The sequence below is a fragment of the Macrotis lagotis genome, chromosome 1 (genome assembly GCF_037893015.1).
Source record: "Macrotis lagotis isolate mMagLag1 chromosome 1, bilby.v1.9.chrom.fasta, whole genome shotgun sequence".
NCBI lineage: Eukaryota > Metazoa > Chordata > Mammalia > Peramelemorphia > Peramelidae > Macrotis > Macrotis lagotis.
Genome location: NC_133658.1, coordinates 927,634,709 through 927,651,731, shown reverse-complemented (window position 1 = coordinate 927,651,731; position 17,023 = coordinate 927,634,709). Strand labels below are relative to the sequence as shown.

At 51.8% G+C, this 17,023-nt stretch overlaps 1 protein-coding gene and 1 pseudogene across 2 annotated transcripts; both read right to left on the bottom strand.

Moving 5' to 3' along the window:
• Positions 1 to 1,880: 1,880 nt before the first annotated feature.
• On the bottom strand, positions 1,881 to 4,888 carry LOC141510112 (BOLA class I histocompatibility antigen, alpha chain BL3-7-like; annotated as a pseudogene).
• Positions 4,889 to 7,878: 2,990 nt separating this feature from the next.
• LOC141511438 (BOLA class I histocompatibility antigen, alpha chain BL3-7-like) lies at positions 7,879 to 11,545 on the bottom strand. Of its 2 annotated transcripts, XM_074220626.1 has the most exons (7): positions 11,408 to 11,545; positions 10,552 to 10,830; positions 10,098 to 10,373; positions 9,643 to 9,918; positions 9,365 to 9,469; positions 8,773 to 8,841; positions 7,880 to 7,992 (listed from the first exon to the last, which is right to left on the bottom strand). In XM_074220626.1, exons 1-6 carry the CDS (start codon positions 11,469 to 11,471, stop codon positions 8,801 to 8,803), a joined length of 1,041 nt encoding a protein of 346 aa, XP_074076727.1. In that variant the 5' UTR covers positions 11,472 to 11,545; the 3' UTR covers positions 7,880 to 7,992; positions 8,773 to 8,800. The 2 variants fall into 2 exon arrangements, with proteins under 2 accessions (XP_074076733.1, XP_074076727.1); XM_074220632.1 differs by lacking the exon at positions 9,365 to 9,469 and having other exon boundaries at positions 7,879 to 7,992.
• Between the last annotated feature and the right edge of the window lie 5,478 nt (positions 11,546 to 17,023).

Here is a 17,023-nt window from a genome sequence, read left to right as displayed (position 1 = left end):
ACTGGTGCTGGGGGTGGGCCCGGAGACTAGTCACCCACCAGCCTGCTGAGTGTTCTGCCAGTTCCACCAGGAGGAGGAAGTTACCTGGACTCGGTCTGAAGCCTTGAAACAAATCAGAATATAGTGTGTCACAGAGTCCACCTGACCCATTACAGCTCAAGACACACATCTGCACCCTCCCCATGGACTATACAGGCTCCCTTTCCTCTGTGCCCCAGCCCCCACCTGCAATCCAAGACTCAGCACAGCAAATAAAATGATTCATTTTATTCTTTACTGCCATTTAAAAAAATTAAATAAATATTTGTTTTCCAGATATATACAAAACCAATCTTTTTTTGCAAAGTTTTGAATTTTACAGTTTTCTCCCTCCCTCTCTTTCCTCCCCCCCCCAACAGAAGGAAATCTGATATAATCTTTATATTTGCTTCCATGATATGCACAGGTCAAAAGTGAATGTGTTGAGAGAAAAAACAGATCCCTAAGGAAGAAAGAACATATGACAGAGAGCAAAATTACATAATACAACTTTTTAAAAATTGAAGATGATAATGTTTGGTCTTCCTTGAAACTCGCCAGTCCCTTCTCTGGATACCAATGGTGTTCTCTATGACAGATTCCTTAAAATTTCCCCTGATTATTGCACTGAGGGAGTGAGCAAGTCCATCAAGGTCTATCATCACCCTGTGTTGCTGTTGGGGTGTCCAGTATTCTTCTGGTTCTGTCCATCTCACTCAACATTAGTTCATGCAAGTCCTTCCAGACTTATCTAAAATCCCATCACTCCTGGTTTCTAATAGAATAATAGTGTTCCATTACATACAAAGACCCCAGTTTGTTCAGTCATTCTCCAATGGATATCCATTCTTTCGATTTCCAATTCTTTGCCACCACAAACAGAGGTGCTCTGAATGGTTTTGTATATGTGGGCTTTTTACCCTTTTTTGTTATCTCTTTAGGGTATAGACCCAGTAGTGATATTGTTGGATCAAAGGGTATGCCCATTTTGTTGCCCTTTGATTCCAAATTGCTCTCCAGAAAGGTTGGATGAGTTCACAGCTCCACCAACAATGCATTAGTGTTCCAGATTTCCCACATCCCTTCCAACATTGATCTTGTCTTTTCTGATCTTATTGGCCAGTCTGAGATGTGTGAGTTGATACCTAAGAAGGGATGCTTTAATTTGCTTTTCTCTTATCAATAATGATTTAGAGCAATTTTTCATATGACTATGGATCACTTTGATTTTCTAGCCTGAAAAGTGCCTTTGCATATCCCTTGACCATTTGGCCATTGGGGAATGGTTTGCAACTGAAATAATTCTTAGATGCCTTCACATGTTACTTTCCTTTTCCCTTCATGTGACCAGAACATCTCCACATTGTTTTCCTATCCCCAGAAATCTCCCACCCAAATGTAAAGCCCAAGGGAGATTTGGAGAAAAGCTGGTGATTGAAGTCAAAGAATCCATCCCTGGAGATGCAGCAACATCTGTGTGATGGAGGAGCCATTTCCAAACTCTTCTGGCCCTTCTTTACTGCTTTGTGTGCCTTGCCAAAGAGCAGGAGAGAAAGCAAGGTGTGCGGGCAGAAAGGAGGAGCACTCAGATATAGGGTGAGACTATTCCTGACACTTCTCTGGCATGTGGCCAATAGATTACTGTGAGAAACACCTGGATCAGCAAGAACAGACAGGAACTGGCACACTGTTTTCTTTCTCTGTTGTATAAAAGGAAATTCTCTCAACCTGAAGAAGAAAAAACAGATTGGGGAAATTCTTCAAGAACCTACCTCACCTCCCGTCCAGTTCTCATCCCAAGCACTCACAAACCCTCCCCTCTACACCAGCTCCTCCCTCATTTGGGGACCCAGGGTCGCACCTTATGTTGTGACAGAGACATCTGACCCACTGTCACTGTCTGGAGAAAAAGGAGGGAATGATCTATTTCAGGGAGAGACTTCCCAGAACCAGGAGATGGGAATGGAAGAGAACCCCAAGAAAGGCTCCTGGGCAAGACCCTCTTTTCTGCCTCATCCCTTTCTATGTCCCAAGAATACCATGGCCTGTCCTCTCCATATCAACCCTTCACTTACCTGCAGCCTGAACATAGGTCCTTCCTTTTCCACCTGAAAAAGGAAAAACATTTCCAGTGAGGAATCCAGGAGAGGAGACCATGCTGAGGTTTCAGATGTTTCCTGATCTGTTCTGGGCATAGAACAAGTGACAGCTGCAACTGCTCCCCCCAGAACCCCCTGCCCCAGTCCAACATCCAGATCCAAGAGGAAGAAAGAAAAGAGGGTCCAGAAATCGACCCTTCCCAACACCCATGGGTTTCCAAATCTGGTCTACAACCCCCACTGGGGGCAACCCAGATTCTTTGGCAGAAATGCCCATATTCATTATTGATCTGAGGCTGAAGCAATTCCCCCACTTCCGCCTGCCTCAGCTACTTTGTTAGACCTGCAGGGTGTCCCCCAGAAAAAGGTCTTCTATTCCTATATTGTTTCGTATAGATAGGGCTGTCTGACAGTCTCTAAAATAGGGGAAGTTAGGACCTGGGGACGGAAGGACAAGCTGCCAGGCCAGGGGAAGCAGAATCTCCATGGCGCCTGCCCCCTAGTGACCCCCCCCCAGGCCCGCCCACCTGGATTCTTCTTCCAGATCACAACTCCAGCAAGAAAGGCATTGAGGAGGAGGAGGGCCCCAGAAGTGACCCCCAGGATGGTCCAGGCGGATGAGGATGGTGGCTCTAAAGTGGAAAAGGGAAGGGAAAGGCCCTGCCTGGCCCCTCTCTGGCCTGAGTCACTAAGCTCTTTCCCACGCCCTCTATCCCAGCAACTCCACACATCCCTCTGCTCTTTGGGGGGATGGGAGATGGATGCTCTTCTCCCCAGCCCCTCCTCACTGTTCTTACCCCATTTCAGGGTGAGGGGCTCAGCCAGTCCCTCATGTTGAACTCGGCAGCTGTATCTCCCTTCCCGGCCCGGGGTCACCCCCACAGCTGCCCACTTCTGGAAGGTTCCATCTCCCCCAGGCCTGGTCTCAATGAACTCTGTGTCCTGTAGCTGTTCCTCCCCATCCCTCAGCCAAGTCAGAGAGATCTCCGAGGGGTAAAAAGTCCTGGGCCCGGCACCTGAGGGTCACCTCCCCATCGGCGCAGTGTGGCGGCTCACTCGGGAGGATTGTGGGCCTGGGGACAGGTCTGAGGCATTGCCAGGGGCCACAAGGACAAATGGGGGGAATGGCCCATCACCCAGTACCGGAGGACCAGGAGTCCTTGTGGGTCGGGAGTCGGGGTGGAGAATGCGAGGGAAGAAGAGGACTGGCGGGGGCCTTGAGTGCCGAGGGACACTGGCGGCCGTCGGTACCTGTCCCGGTCAGCACCACTTTCCCCATCTCCCGGTACTCCTGCACCCACTGAACACGCGTCCCCTCCAGAGAGACTTTGACTCTCTCAGCTTCACTTCCTTCCTCCAACTTGTGCTTAGAGGCCTCCGCCTGGGGCGCCGTCGCGGTCCAGGTCCAGGTCTTGGTGTCCAGGGCCAGGTAGTCCCGCCCGTCATGGGCGAACTGGGAGAAGCCGCGCTGGAGGCGGCCGTCGGGGGAGACCTCGCAGCCCAGAAGGTCTGGAGCGTGTGGACGCCTGGGGGCCCCCAGGCTCGAGTCAGCGGGGCCAGCCTTGCAGCCCCACTTTCCCCCCATATTCCCTCGTCCTCCTTCCCCTTCCGAATCCCCCGGGGGAGCCGCGGGTCGGGCCCCCAGTCACGCACCGCCCTGGCTCTGGTTGAAGTAGCCCCGCAGGGTCTCCAGGTTCACTCGGCACGTCCGCGCGTTCCCCCTCCCGACCCGCGTGTTCCGCTCCCAATACTCGGGGGCCACCAGGACCACCGGCTCCATCCACGCCGCCCGCGGCTCCAGCCTCGGCCTCGGGGCATCGCTGTCGAAGCGCACCAACTCCTCATGGTCCACGTAGCCCACGGCCACGAAGCGGGGCTCCCCGAGCTCGGGCCGGGTCCAGGCGGTGTGGAAATACCTCAGAGAGTGAGAGCCTGGACGTGGGGAGCCGGGGCCGGGGTCAGCGCGGGGACCGCGTAGCCCCGAGCCCCGCGGCCCGGCGTCTGCGGCCTAGCCCAGGGGGTGAGCCCTGTGTGACCCTGGACTCCGAAAGACCGCGTCCTTCCGACCTTAGAGGGCAACGCGCCAGCCATAGTAATTCTCTTTGCTAAACCGCTTTGAGATCCGAAAAAAAAGCCTTCAGTGACAGGGACATAGATAGATCCTAGAGCTGCTTGGCCTCGACGCTGCCCCCCAACTCTCCCACCCCTGTGTCCTTCTCCCGGGGCTCACCCTCCTCACCCTCAGCCGCACCCAGTGTCCTCACCTGCCCCACCCTGAGGTCCCCCCCGCCCTCTTCTAGAAGCCCACCCCCGTTCTCTCTCCTCTGCCTTGGAGGGCCAGGGCTCCCAGGCAGCTCTGCTCCTCCTGGGTGCCCCCACAACTGTCTCCCCCATCCTCCCTGCCGGCTCCTCTGCCTCAGTTCCCCCTGAACCCCCACCCACCCACATATCCACTCCCTAAACTAAGGCTCCGACCCCAAGACTCCCCCCGGCCAAAACCCTGCTGGGGGCGGGCAGGCTGCCCCCCCATACCCCATAGGCTCCTTCCGGGGTTCTCCTTCTGCATCCCCGGAGACCACGGGGCCGGTCCCTGGAAACCCGCTCTGGGCCGGGGCTGGAAGAGCTTTCGGGGCAGCCCCCCCCCCCAGATCTCCCCCCTCCAGCTCCAGGCGCCCCTTGAATCCTGCCCCCTCCTCCCCTGCCCGGGTCTCTAGCAGCTCCTTGGCTCCCAACAGAAAGAGGCTGAGCAGCAACTGTCCAGGGTCCTTCATTGTCCTCTGGCAGAGAAGCCCAATTCTGCTTACATCAGGGACGATCCTTACCTTATGATTGACTGCATCGAGTCGCGGTTGGCCAGTCACAAAACGTCACTGATAACAGTTTGGGAGACCATAACTTAAGCTGAGACACAGAGGAAATTCCTGCTCCGTGGACCTTTCCCCCTTAGAAGTTAGGGAGGAAATCCCCCCCCCCTTTCCCAAACTGGAGGGAGTTTGTGGACTGATCCCCCATACCACCCCTTAGGCCCAGAATCCACCTGGCCCCATGGTCTTGGACAGGCCTTCCAATCCCAGCCCCTTGCCAGAAGTAAAAAGGAAAATGTGTTATATCTGACCACTCTCCCCCCATGGCCCATCCTCTGCTCCTTTATTCACATCCCCACCCCTTCCCCCTGCTCCCCACTCCTTCTTACTCCAGATGTCTATACCCCATTGAGTATATATGCTGTTTCCTCTCCTAGCCACCTCTGATGAGAGCAAAGGTTCCCTCATTACCCCTTGCCTCCTCCCTTCCATATCATTGCAATAGCTCATTGTAATAAAAAAAAACTTATTATATGAAATATCTTGGCCTATTCCCCCTCTCCTTTTTCTTTCTCCCATTCCATTTCCCTTTTTTTTCTATTGACTCCATTTTTACACCATATTTTATCTTCAAATTCAGCTTTCTCCTGTGCTTCAAGTATAAAAGCTCCCTCTACCTGCTCTATTAACTGAGAAGGTTCATATGAGTATTATCAGTGTCATTTTTCTATGCAGGAATACATGCAGTTCATCATCATTAAGTCCCTCAATTTTGCTTTTTAAGGCATTCTTCTCCTCAATAACTTTTTGAACTGTTTTATCCATTTGACCTAAGCTGGTTTTTAGCATGCTATTTTCTTAAGCATTTTTTTGGATTTCCTTGACTAAGCTGCTGACTTCATTTTCATATTTTTCCTGCATCTCTCTCCTTTCTTTTCCCAGTTTTTCTTCCAACTCCCTCATTTGATTTTCAAAGTCTTTTTTGAGCTCTGTCATAGCCTGATCCCAGTTTCTGTTTTTCCTGGGAGTCTTTAGATGCAGGAGCTTGTGTTTCCTCATCTTCAGACTGAATATATACATCCTTCTGGGGATCATAGATAATATATTTCTCAATGGTGTTCCTCTTATTTCTCTGCTTGCTCATTTTCCCAGCCTAAGCCTGTTTTGGGGGTGTTTCCTGAGCTTTTGGGACACTCCCACAAGGGTCTCAGTGTGTGAGGCTCTGTCCTCCCTCCTGGTCTGTGAATAACCATATGCGCTTCCATCTGCCAGGGGCCTGAAGTGGAGGGGGCCCTGCTGTTCTATGGGGGGGCCTAGACTGCGATCAGTATCTGAATGTGTTCAGAGCCCCAGAGTCCTGTTCCAGGGGCAGAGGACAGAGCTCTGCAGTCTCTCTTCACTCCCCTCCCTCTGCTCAATGGGCTCATACCCTGGAGGTTCCTGCTTACCGACTCCTGCCTGCTTCTGTTCCTTGATCTGGGCTGCTGAAAGACCACACCGTTGGCTGTGTGCCCTGGGGGCTGGGCTCCATGTGCTTGCTCTGGCAGAGGTCCTTCACTGTTCCTCCATTTTGTGCCAGGAGCTCCCCAGGGTGTAGCTCAGGAGACTCCCCCGCTGCTGTGAGCTGGGGCTCCCAGCTCCCTGGGCCTGCCTCCAGGAGGCTGAAGTTCTTTCCCTCTGGCAGGCCGCCCCCCCCCCCCGACCCCGAGGAGCAGAGCCTTTCTGCTCTTTTCTAGGTTACCTTGTGTAGGAGAACTGCCTCTCTGTGTCCCTTTGTGGGTTCTGTCTCTCAAAAGTTTAGTTAGAGTTAGTTAGCTTATGAGTTTTATCAGAGAGTGCCTAAGACTGGAACCCTTCTTGTCACCATCTGGCTCTGCCCCCCCCCCCCCCAGATATGTCTTTAAGAAGAAAGACATATACAATATAATCTTATTTAAAATTTTTCTTTTTTTTAAGTTTTTTTTCTTTTGCAAGCTAATAGGGATAAGTGACTTGCCCAAGGCCACACAGCTAGGTCATTATTAAATGTCTGAGGCCAAATTTGAACTCAGGTACTCCTCACTCCAGGGCCAGTGCTCTATCCACTGAGCAACCTAGCTGCCCCAACAAAATTATCTTAAACATATTTTAATGCTTAAAAGTATTCACAATCCAGCAGCAAAACAGTTTCATGTTACTTTATCACTTTATCAATTAGAATGAGACATTTCTCCTAAAATTCAAAATGAATATTTTAAAACTATAAATAAAGATACCAACTGTGATAGAAAATGGTGTGATTTTTATATAGCTGAAATTGGATTTTGTTGTGCACATACTGGTGACCCAATTGGAACTGTGGCCCACCAGAGATGAGATTTATTCAGGTTTTAAGAGCAACTGGAGCAGAAAGACAAGGCCAAAATGATCAGATAATCCCAGATAAGAGGAATGAATGTTATATAACATTCTGGCCAATATCAGGGTTCAACTAAAAGCTAGGTTGGATCATTTTGGTGAACTGGATCCTCTTGCCTCAGTCAATTGCACAAAACTGAATCAAAGGTTACCATGTTCTGATGACACCAAAGTGCAGAACCTATCACAATATGTGCAGTTCTTTGACTTTGTTAGACTTAAGGGTGAGCTTATTGGCATGTATGGTTCACAAACGGTGAAGATTGAATATAGATCTCCTGGAAGCTTCTCCACTTTTTGACCCAGGATGATTTGATGCTCTGGAGTTGATAAAAATTGCTCCAGCTAGAACTCACTCTACCTGCAAAATAGTCTCTATGGATGAGTCCACTTCTGCTTTGACAAGACTCAATTAATATCGGAATCCCAAGGATCAAGGAAGGCTTTCATCCCTTGTGATCACTGCCATTGAAACCAAGAGATTTTTAAACCCCAAGAGCAATAAGGAAGACATATAACAGTCACAGAGATTATTGTCCAAAAATGAACTTCAATTACAAATAAAGGCAAGACCATGCATACACGGTAGGATATATTTTTATTTCCCTCTCTTCTCATGTTGCTATACATTTAGCACTGCATTAGCTGAAGGTTTGTCTGTCTGTATGTAAAGCCTGTTGAGATGAGAGAAGACACATATGATGGCTATGTCAGAGTGGACAACTTTCCAATTATCTTATACCATAAACAATAAACATAGCATGTACTGCTCCCTCTTACACACAAAGTTATCAGAAATAATGGAGAATTTTAAACACCGCTCATACCTCCAAACCCTGAAAATCCTGACTCTGATACTTTTTGTGTCTCCCCAGTCATGGACCCCACTGCACACCACTAATTACCCAGCACCTCTCTGGGTCATGCACATCATCAATACCATCTCATTGGATCTGCATAATAACCCTAGGAGTTAAGTGCTTTTATTAATGGGTATTTTACAGATGAAGAACGTGAGGCAAATAGAGGTCTTTGACCAGGGTCACAGGACTAGCAAGCTGGTGGGATTTGAGTCTTCCTGACTTGAGGTTCAGTATGCTATTCATTGAACTACCAGCTGTATTTCAATTTGTAACTAAAACACAGTGAAAAGGTTCACACTTTAATGAGATGAAAAATGGGAGAATTGGGAAGCTCTTTTGCTGAGGGATGGAAATAAATGGTTTTTTTGGTCATTGTAGCTCCCTAGCCTGTCAATAAATGATTGGCTTGTTATTATGTTGTGACAGAGGCATCTGCCCCACAGTCACTGCCTGGAGACAAAGGAGGGAAATGCTCTAGTCAGGGACGGAAGTTCCAGAACCAGGAGATGGGAAGGGAAGAGAACCCCAAAAATGACTCCTGGGAGGGGGAAACCTCTGTTCTGCCTTCTCCCTTCCCATGTGCCAAAATACCATGGCCTGTCCTCTCCATGTCAACTCCTCACATGTCTGCAGTCTGAACATAGATCCGTACTCTTCTAGCTGAAAAAGGAAAACATTTGCAGTGAGGAATCCAGGACAGGAGCCCAAACTAAAGTCTCAGGAGTTTTCTGCTTTATCCTGGGGAAATAGCAAGTGACAATTGGGACTGTTCCCCAGACCTCCCCTCCCCCCCCCCGCCTCTAGTCCAACATCTAGTTCCAAGAGGAAGAAAGAAAAGAGACCCCAGAAATGCATCCTTCCCAACACCTATGGGCTTCCCAATCTGCTCTACAAGCTCCCACTGGGGGACATCCAGGTGCCTTGGCAGAAATACCCATATTCATGTCTGACCTGAGGCTGAAGCAGTCCCCCTCTTACCCAGCCCCACACACATTAGGTCTGCAGGGCATTCAACAGAGAAAAGGTTTTGTATTCACAGATCCATTCCATCTAGGATCTAAGGGCCTGTCTAACATTCTCTAAAACAGAGAGGGGCCTTGGGGACCGAAGGACAACCTGCCAGGCCAGGGGGGGCCAGACTCTGTGGTGCCTGCTGCCTACTGACCCCCCCAGGCCTGCCCACCTGGATTCTTCTTCCAGCTCACAGCTACAGCAAGGACTACAGTGAAGAGGAAGGTGGCACCAGCAATGATGCCCAGGATGGTCCAGGTGGATGAGGGTGGTGGCTCTAAAACAGGGGAAAAGGGATGGAAAAGGCCCTGGCCCCTCTCTGACCTGAGTCACTAAGGCCTTTCCCAGCTCCCCTCTCCCTCCCTCCCAGTAACTCCACACATCCCTCTGCTCTTTGGGGGGATGGGAGATGGATGCTCTTCTCCCCAGCCCCTCCCCCACTGTCCTTACCCCATTTCAGGGTGAGGGACTCAGCCAGTCCCTGATGTTGAATTCGGCAGCTGTATCTCCCTTCCTGGCCTGGGGTCACCCCCACAGCTGCCCACTTCTGGAAGGTTCCATCTCCCCCTGGTCTGGTCTCAATGAACTCTGTGTCCTGGAGCTGTTCCTCTCCATCCTTCAGCCAAGTCAGGGAGATCTCCGAGGGGTAAAAGTCCTGGGCCCGGCACCTGAGGGTCACCTCCCCATCAGGCGCAGCGTGATGGGTGACTCGGGCAGAAGGTGGGTCTGGGGACAAAGGTCAGAGACATTGCCAAGGGGCACAAGGACTAACGGGGTGAGGGGGAAATGACCCATCATCCAGAGCCTGAGGGACCTGGAGTCCGTCAGGGTTGGGAGCCGGACCAAGGGAGAGAAGGGTCCGTGGGGACCCTGAGTGCCAGCACACTGGGCAGCGAGGGCGGTACCTGTCCTGGTCAGCACCTCCTTGCCCATCTCCAGGTACTTGTGCACCCACTTCACACACTCCTCCTCCAGGTAGGCTTCGCCTCTCTCTGCTTCATTCCCCGCCTCCCACTGGCGCTTGGAGATCTCCGCCTGGGGCGCCACCGCGGTCCACGTCCAGGTCACCGTGTCCAGGGCCATGAAGTCCCTCCCGTCGTAGCCGAACTGGGAGAAGCGGCGCTGGAGGCGGCCGTCGGGGGAGACCTCGCAGCCCAGCAAGGTCTGGAGCGTGTGGACGCCTGGGGGCCCCCACGGACCAGTCAGCGGGGCCAGACGCCCCCCCCCCGCCCCCCGCGCTGAGCCCCTCCCCCGAATGGCCCCACAGTAGCTGCTTCAGTCCGTGCCCAGCAACCCCGGAGGGGGCGGCAGGGGGCCCCGCCTTTCCTCCCTCCTCGGGTCGGGCCCCCTGTCACGCACCGCCCTGGCTCTGGTTGTAGTAGCCCCGCAGGGTCTCCAGGTTCACTCGGAACGTCCGCGCGTTCCGCCTCATGACCCGCGTGTTGCGCTCCCAGTACTCGGGGTCCACCAGGACCACCGGCTCCATCCACGCCGCCCGCGGCTCCAGCCTCGGCCTCGGGGCGTCGCTGTCGAAGCGCACCAACTCCTCATCGTCCACGTAGCCCACGGCCACGAACCGGGGCTCCCCGAGCTCGGGCCGGGTCCAGGCGGCGTGGAAATACCTCAGGGAGTGAGAGCCTGGACGTGGGGAGCCGGGGCCGGGGTCAGCGCGGAGACCGCCTAGCCCCGAGCCCCACGGCCCCGCGTCCACGACCAAGTCCGGAGGGGACACAGTGGGACCCCGGACTCCGAAGGCCCCTCCTCCCGACCCCCAGTGGGCAAATGCCTGTCGGGGTAATCCTCTTTACTAAAGCGCTTTGAGATCCGAAAACCACCCTCGCGGCCAGTGCCCCAGACAGGGTAAAGTGCCCCACTCTCTCCCCGTCCTCCAGTCCTACTCCCGGGGCTCACCCTCCTCACCCTCGGCCGCATCCAGTGTCCTCACCTGCCCCACCCTGAGGTCCCCCCCCGCCCTCTTCTAGAAGCCCCCCCACCCCGTTCTCTCTCCTCTGCCTTGGAGGGCCAGGGCTCCCAGGCAGCTCTGCTCCTCCTGGGCGCCCCCACAACTGTCTCCCCCATCCTCCCTGCCGGCTCCTCTGACTCTGTTCCCCTTGAAGCCCCACCCACCTACCTAGCCACTCCCCAGACTAAGGGCCTGACCCCAAGACTTCCCCCCCCCCGCCAAAACCCTGCTGGGGGCGGGCAGATTGCTCACCTGCGCAGGTCTCCGGCAGCTCCAGGACCCCCACCAGAAAGAGGGCGAGCAGGTGGATGACCATGGTCCACCATGCCAGAGTCCTGGAAAAAGCCAGTCCGTTGGCACCGGCTGAGCAACCTTACTCTCTGAACAGCTGCCACCAATAGAAAGTGAAAGTCAAAGGACTTCACTAGTAACGGGACAGCTTCCGAGAACAGGTTCCAGCCCCTTCTCCCTTTGTGTTAGTCCCGGGGCAGCCTCCCTCCCTCCCTCCCTACTCCAGGAACACCCAGAGCTGGGCCTTCCAGTCTGAACAAGGGCCCCAACTGGAGGCTGCTGGAGGACTGAAGAAATCTGCAGACTGATTTGGGGGCGGGGGGCGGGGGGCTGCCACCTCCGTCTCAGCTGGGATTCAGGCTTCCTGTAACTTCCCAAGTCTTGTAGATAACCAGACTGGGCACCCCAGGAGAAAGAGGACATCAGAGACAGGGAAACGGGACATGGAATCTGAGTAGAAGCCTTTGTCTCCCCATGAAAGGGGCCGGTAGGTGGCAAAGTGGTTAGGGTCCAGGACCGCCCTCCAGAAGACCTGCGTTCAAATCCAGTCCTCAGACATTTACTAGCTCTGTGACACTGGGCAAGCCACTTCTGCCTCTTTGTCTCAGTTTGCTCGTCTAAAAAAATGAGCTGGAGACGGAAATGGCAATTCTCTTGAATTACTCCCCCCCCCCAAACAAAGCCAACTGGGGCACAAAGAGTCAGAAAGAACTCAACAACACAAAAGGAAAGAGCTTAATTGCTAAAATGGAGAGGAGGACTATTTCATTACAGCGCTGGTTCTGGACTCTCTGAAATCTGAAGGTCTGAATTCTTTTTTTTTGGGGGGGGGGACAAAGAACCAGGGGCCATTTGTGGGGATTTTCCCTCTTTCCTGTCTCATCCCCAAACAGGAAACAATTAAACTTCAATTTTAAGGAAAGACTCTGAGAGATCATCTCCTTTACATTACAGTTCAAACCTGGATAGCAGCGATCTGAAGAGATTTATTCGTCCAAGGCAACAAAGATGGCAGCAAAGTGGAGACTTGAACCCCCATCCTTTCATTCCAGATTCTGCTTCTTTCCACAACCTGCTACTAGTCTAAAGCGTCTGCCTGAAGTCTCCACGAGTGAAGGAGCCACCTCAACCCTTCTAATCTTGTTGAAGTCAGCATCCCACCTGGAGTTGCTGGGGGTTTAAAGGGGAGGGGATGTCCGTCTTGCTGATGTCACCGGGTTCAGCAAAGGGTGCAACTCTTGCTATCCCTGGGCCTGAAGTAGCATCTTGGATTTGGCCATCTGAGATGTTGCAGTGTTCACTGTCTTTTGGATGAAGAATGTAAGTATTTGGTACAAAGCAGGACCTTAGAAGACTGCCGACAAGACCATGACTAGTGCGGTTAGTATGCAAAGGAGCCAAGGGAGTATGTGGGAAGACTGAAACAAGTGGACCAGGTGTCAGCTGATTTTTCCCTAATAGTGCCAAGTTTTTAGCAGCATCCCAAATCAAATCAGATTAACATAGAAACAGCATCCTTCCACCAGGAACAGAGACTTCCCTTCTCAGGGTCAGTATGTCCAGGTCCCATCTGTCTGTAAGGTTACAGTGGTTAGGGAATCCAGTTGATCTTGAATGTGTAGGAGACTTTTGGCTAAATCATCCGGACTTTCTTTGTGATAGCTGTTGGAAATAATACAGAGGAGATGACATGCCCTCTACCCCATGCCCATGTCAGACAGAATGCCCATAGCTTCTAAGAAAGGAATGAGAATGGGGCCCTTCCATACCTTGGATATGTTTTGAGGGTGACAAAGAGGGACTGGCTGTTCAGAGGCACCTCAATATGGGACCGGATGCAGACCAGAGAAACAAAGATCTGTCCATTTGATGGCAAGACATAGGTACACAGGGTTTCCTCAGAGGAAGAAGGTCCCATCTCCTCTCAAGTGTACATCAAAGTGGAGAGAGAAATGGGGTGCAAACTCAGTTCTCTCCCTGTGCCGAAGGCAGAGAGAATCCTTGAGGATTAGGCCTGTCCTGGGTCTTAAAGGGGGATGTTCTACCTTAGGCTCAGTCCCAAGAAGTTTGGCTCCAGTTCCACTAGTATGTTCTGGGTATTGGGTAGTCCTGCCCCCCAAGAGAGGGAACAGGTTCTGGTTGGGAGTTGCCAAGGGGGAAAGGAAGTTCATACATGAGTTCAAAGGAGCTCAACTAGAAACCAGATATTTCCTTCTTCATAGGGGAAAAAAGCTCCCACCCTAGGACAGTGTTAAAGGGGACAAGACCATCCCTCAGGGCAGTGGCCATCACCTACAGAGATGGATGCCAGGGCCCTGAGCTGAGTCCTGAGCAGAGGCCAGGGAAACCCTTAGGAAGACTCCTGCAATGAAGGAAAAGTAGGGACACACACTGGAAGTCGGAGGAAATGACAACAAAATGGAGAGAATTGAAATTCATGGAAAGTCAGTGTTGAGGTGGGAACTGGGGGCTAGCAACCAATCACCTTGCTGGGGCCTAGTGATCTGTCAGCCTGCTGGGCAATATGCCAGTGCCACCAGGAGGAGAAAGTCACCCTGGTTTTATGCCATGTCACCAAGTGCACCCAAGCCATTACAGACGAAGACAAACATCTGCCACCTCCCCATGGATAATAAATACACTGTCCCTCCCCCAGGGACCCTTTCCTCTCTACCCCAACCCCCACCTGCAATGGAAGACACAGCAGAGCAATCAAAGCAATTCTTTCCCATCCCCAGGCATCACCCACACAAATGTAAAACCCAGCTGAGACTGTGGAGAAAAGCTGATGATTTAAGAATACACACAGCCTTGTTGGTGGAGCTGTGAACTCATCCAATGTTGCTGGAGAGCAATTTAGAATTATGCCCAAAAGGCAGTAAAAATGTGCATCCCCTTTCAACCAGGAATGGGTCTATACCCTGAAGAGATCATGATAAAGGGTAAAACATTGTTCATTGCAGCCCTGTTTGTAGTGGCAAAGAATTGGAAATCCAGTGAATGTCCAATAACTGGGAAATGGCTGAACAAACTGTGGTGTATGTATGTGATGGAACACTGTTGCCCTTTTAGAAACCAGGAGCAATGGGAATTCAGAGAAGCCTGGAAAGATTTGCATGAACTGATGCTGAGTGAGATGAGCAGAACCAGAAGGACCTCATGCACCCTGACAACTACATGGGTGTGATGATCAACCATGATGGACTTCACTCCATCAGTGCAATAATCAGGGACAATTTAGGAGATCCATGGTAGAGGATACCATTTGTACCCAGAGAAGAAACTGTGGAGTTTAAACAAAGACCAAATTTTATTATCTTCAATTGTTAAAAAAAAAAAAAGTTGTCTTCTTCAGAATTTTGCTGTCTCTAATATTTTATTTTTTCCTCAGGGATATGTTTTTTTCTCCCAACACATCCAATTTTGATCAATGCATAACATGGAAATACTGTAAAATTATAAGATTGTTTTCTGGGGGTGAGAAAAGAAGGGAGGATGGGAGACAAGTTGTAAAATTTAAAACTTTACAAAAATTATAGGTGGAAACTACAATGGCATAAAATTAAAAATAATCAAGATATTTACATAGTAAAAAAAGAATCATGCAATAAAAAAAGCTCCCAGAGGTCAGGGCATAATCCAATGCACTTCTGTCTCTTCCTTATTGCTGGTACTAGTTTCCCAGCAAAGAAAGGTGGACAGAGTGCAAGAAGGCAGGGCAAAGGGAGGAGAACTCCCGTAAGCAGTGAGAGCACTAATGAGACTTCTCTGGCCAGTACATTACAGTGTTGTTCACAGGGGCCAGGACTGGGGAGAGGAGGCAAAGGTCAAAAAGACCAAGCAGGAATTGGAGCCTTGTTTTCTTTCTCAGGTCTGGAACAGGAAACTCTCAAACTGTAGAAAGAAAAACAGATTGGAACAAGTCAGAATGTACATGTCATCACGTGCACCCAAGCCATTACAGATGAAGACAAACAACAGCAGTCAGCTCTGGTTTCAGGCCTCTCCTCCTTCTGAAGGACCTGCCTCTGCTTCCTTCCAATCCTCCTTCTGAAGGACCTCTCTCCCCCACTTCCAATCCTCATCCCAAGCACTCACAGACCCTCCCCTCTGTTTTACACCAGCCCCACTGTCATTTGGGGACCCCAGAGTCTCGTTTATGGCTATCAGAGAGTCATCTGATCCCTGGGCACTGTCATTGTCTGGAAACAAAGGAGGGAAAAGATTTAGTCAAGGACAGACTTTCCAGAACCAGGAGATGGCAAGGGGAAGATAACCCCAAAAAAGGCTCCTGGGGGAAACCTTCTCTTTTGTTTTCTCCCTTCCAATGTCCCAAGGCTACTATGGCTTGTCCCCTCTATGTCAGCCCCTCACTTACCTGCAGTCTAATCATACCTCCCTCCTTTTCCCCCTGAAAAAAGGAAAAACATTTCCAGTGAGGAATCTAGGAGAGGAGACCATACTCAGGTCTCAGGAGTTTCCGGATTTGTCCTGGTGATGTAACAAAAGAGGATAGCAACGACCCTCCCACCCCCACCCCCCCAGTCCAACACCTGGATCCAAGAGGAAGACAGAAAAGAGGCCCAGACATGGGCCCTTCCCAACAGCCATAGCTCTGCAAATCTGGTCTACAACTCCCCACTGGGGGCCACCCCGATCCTTTGGCAGAAATCCCGAAGTTCATTTCTGATCTGAGACTGAAGCAATCCCCCCCCATCGACCCTGTTAGACCTGCAGGGTGACCCCAGAAAAAGGTTTTTATTCACACATCCCTTCCATCGAGAGTCTAAGGGTGTCTAATAGTTCCTAAAGTAGGGAAAGAGAGGCCTTGGGGACAGAGGACAAGCTGCCAGGCCAGGGGGGAGCCAGACTCTCCACGGGGCCTGATGCTGACCCCCCCCTTCCAGGCCTGCCCACCAGGATCCTTCTTCCTCCAAATCACAGCTCCACCAAGGACTGCAGTGAGGAGGAGGAGGGCCCCAGCAATGACCCCCAGGATAGTCCAGGTGGATGAGGATGGTGACTCTAAATTGGAAAAGGGAAGGGAAAGGCCCTGGCCCCTCTCTGGCCTGAGTCACTACGGCCTCTCCCAGCTCCCCTCTCCCTCCCTCCCAGTAACTCCACACATCCCTCTGCTCTTTGGGGGGATGGGAGATGGATGCTCTTCTCCCCAGCCCCTCCCCCACTGTCCTTACCCCATTTCAAGTGAGGGGCTTGGCCAGCCCCTGTTGATAAACTCGGCTGTTTCTCTCTTCCCAGCCTGGGGTCACCCCCACAGCTGCCCACTTCTGGAAGGTTCCGTCTCCCCCAGGCCTGGTCTCAATGAACTCTGTGTCCTGGACCAGTTCCTCCCCATCCCTCAGCCAAGTTATAGAGATCTCCGCAGGGTAAAAGTCCGTGCCCAGTAACCTGGAGGGAGCCGGAGGGGGCCCGGCCTCTCCCCGCCCCCTCGGGTCCCCCCAGGCCCCCCGTCACGCACCGCCCTGGCTCTGGTTGTAGTAGCCCCGCAGGGTCTCCAGGTTCACTCGGAACGTCCGCGCGTTGCCCCTCCCGACCCGCGTGTTCCTCTCCCAGTAC

Excerpts from the sequence above, each read along its gene's own strand:
- LOC141511438 (XM_074220626.1), bottom strand. The coding sequence starts at position 11,471 with ATGGTCATCCACCTGCTCGCCCTCTTTCTGGTGGGGGTCCTGGAGCTG. Across the intron at positions 10,831-11,407 it reads GCTGCCGGAGACCTGCGCAG|GCTCTCACTCCCTGAGGTAT; the intron begins GTGAGCAATCTG and ends CCCCACGTCCAG. Across the intron at positions 10,374-10,551 it reads CTACAACCAGAGCCAGGGCG|GCGTCCACACGCTCCAGACC; the intron begins GTGCGTGACAGG and ends GGGGGCCCCCAG.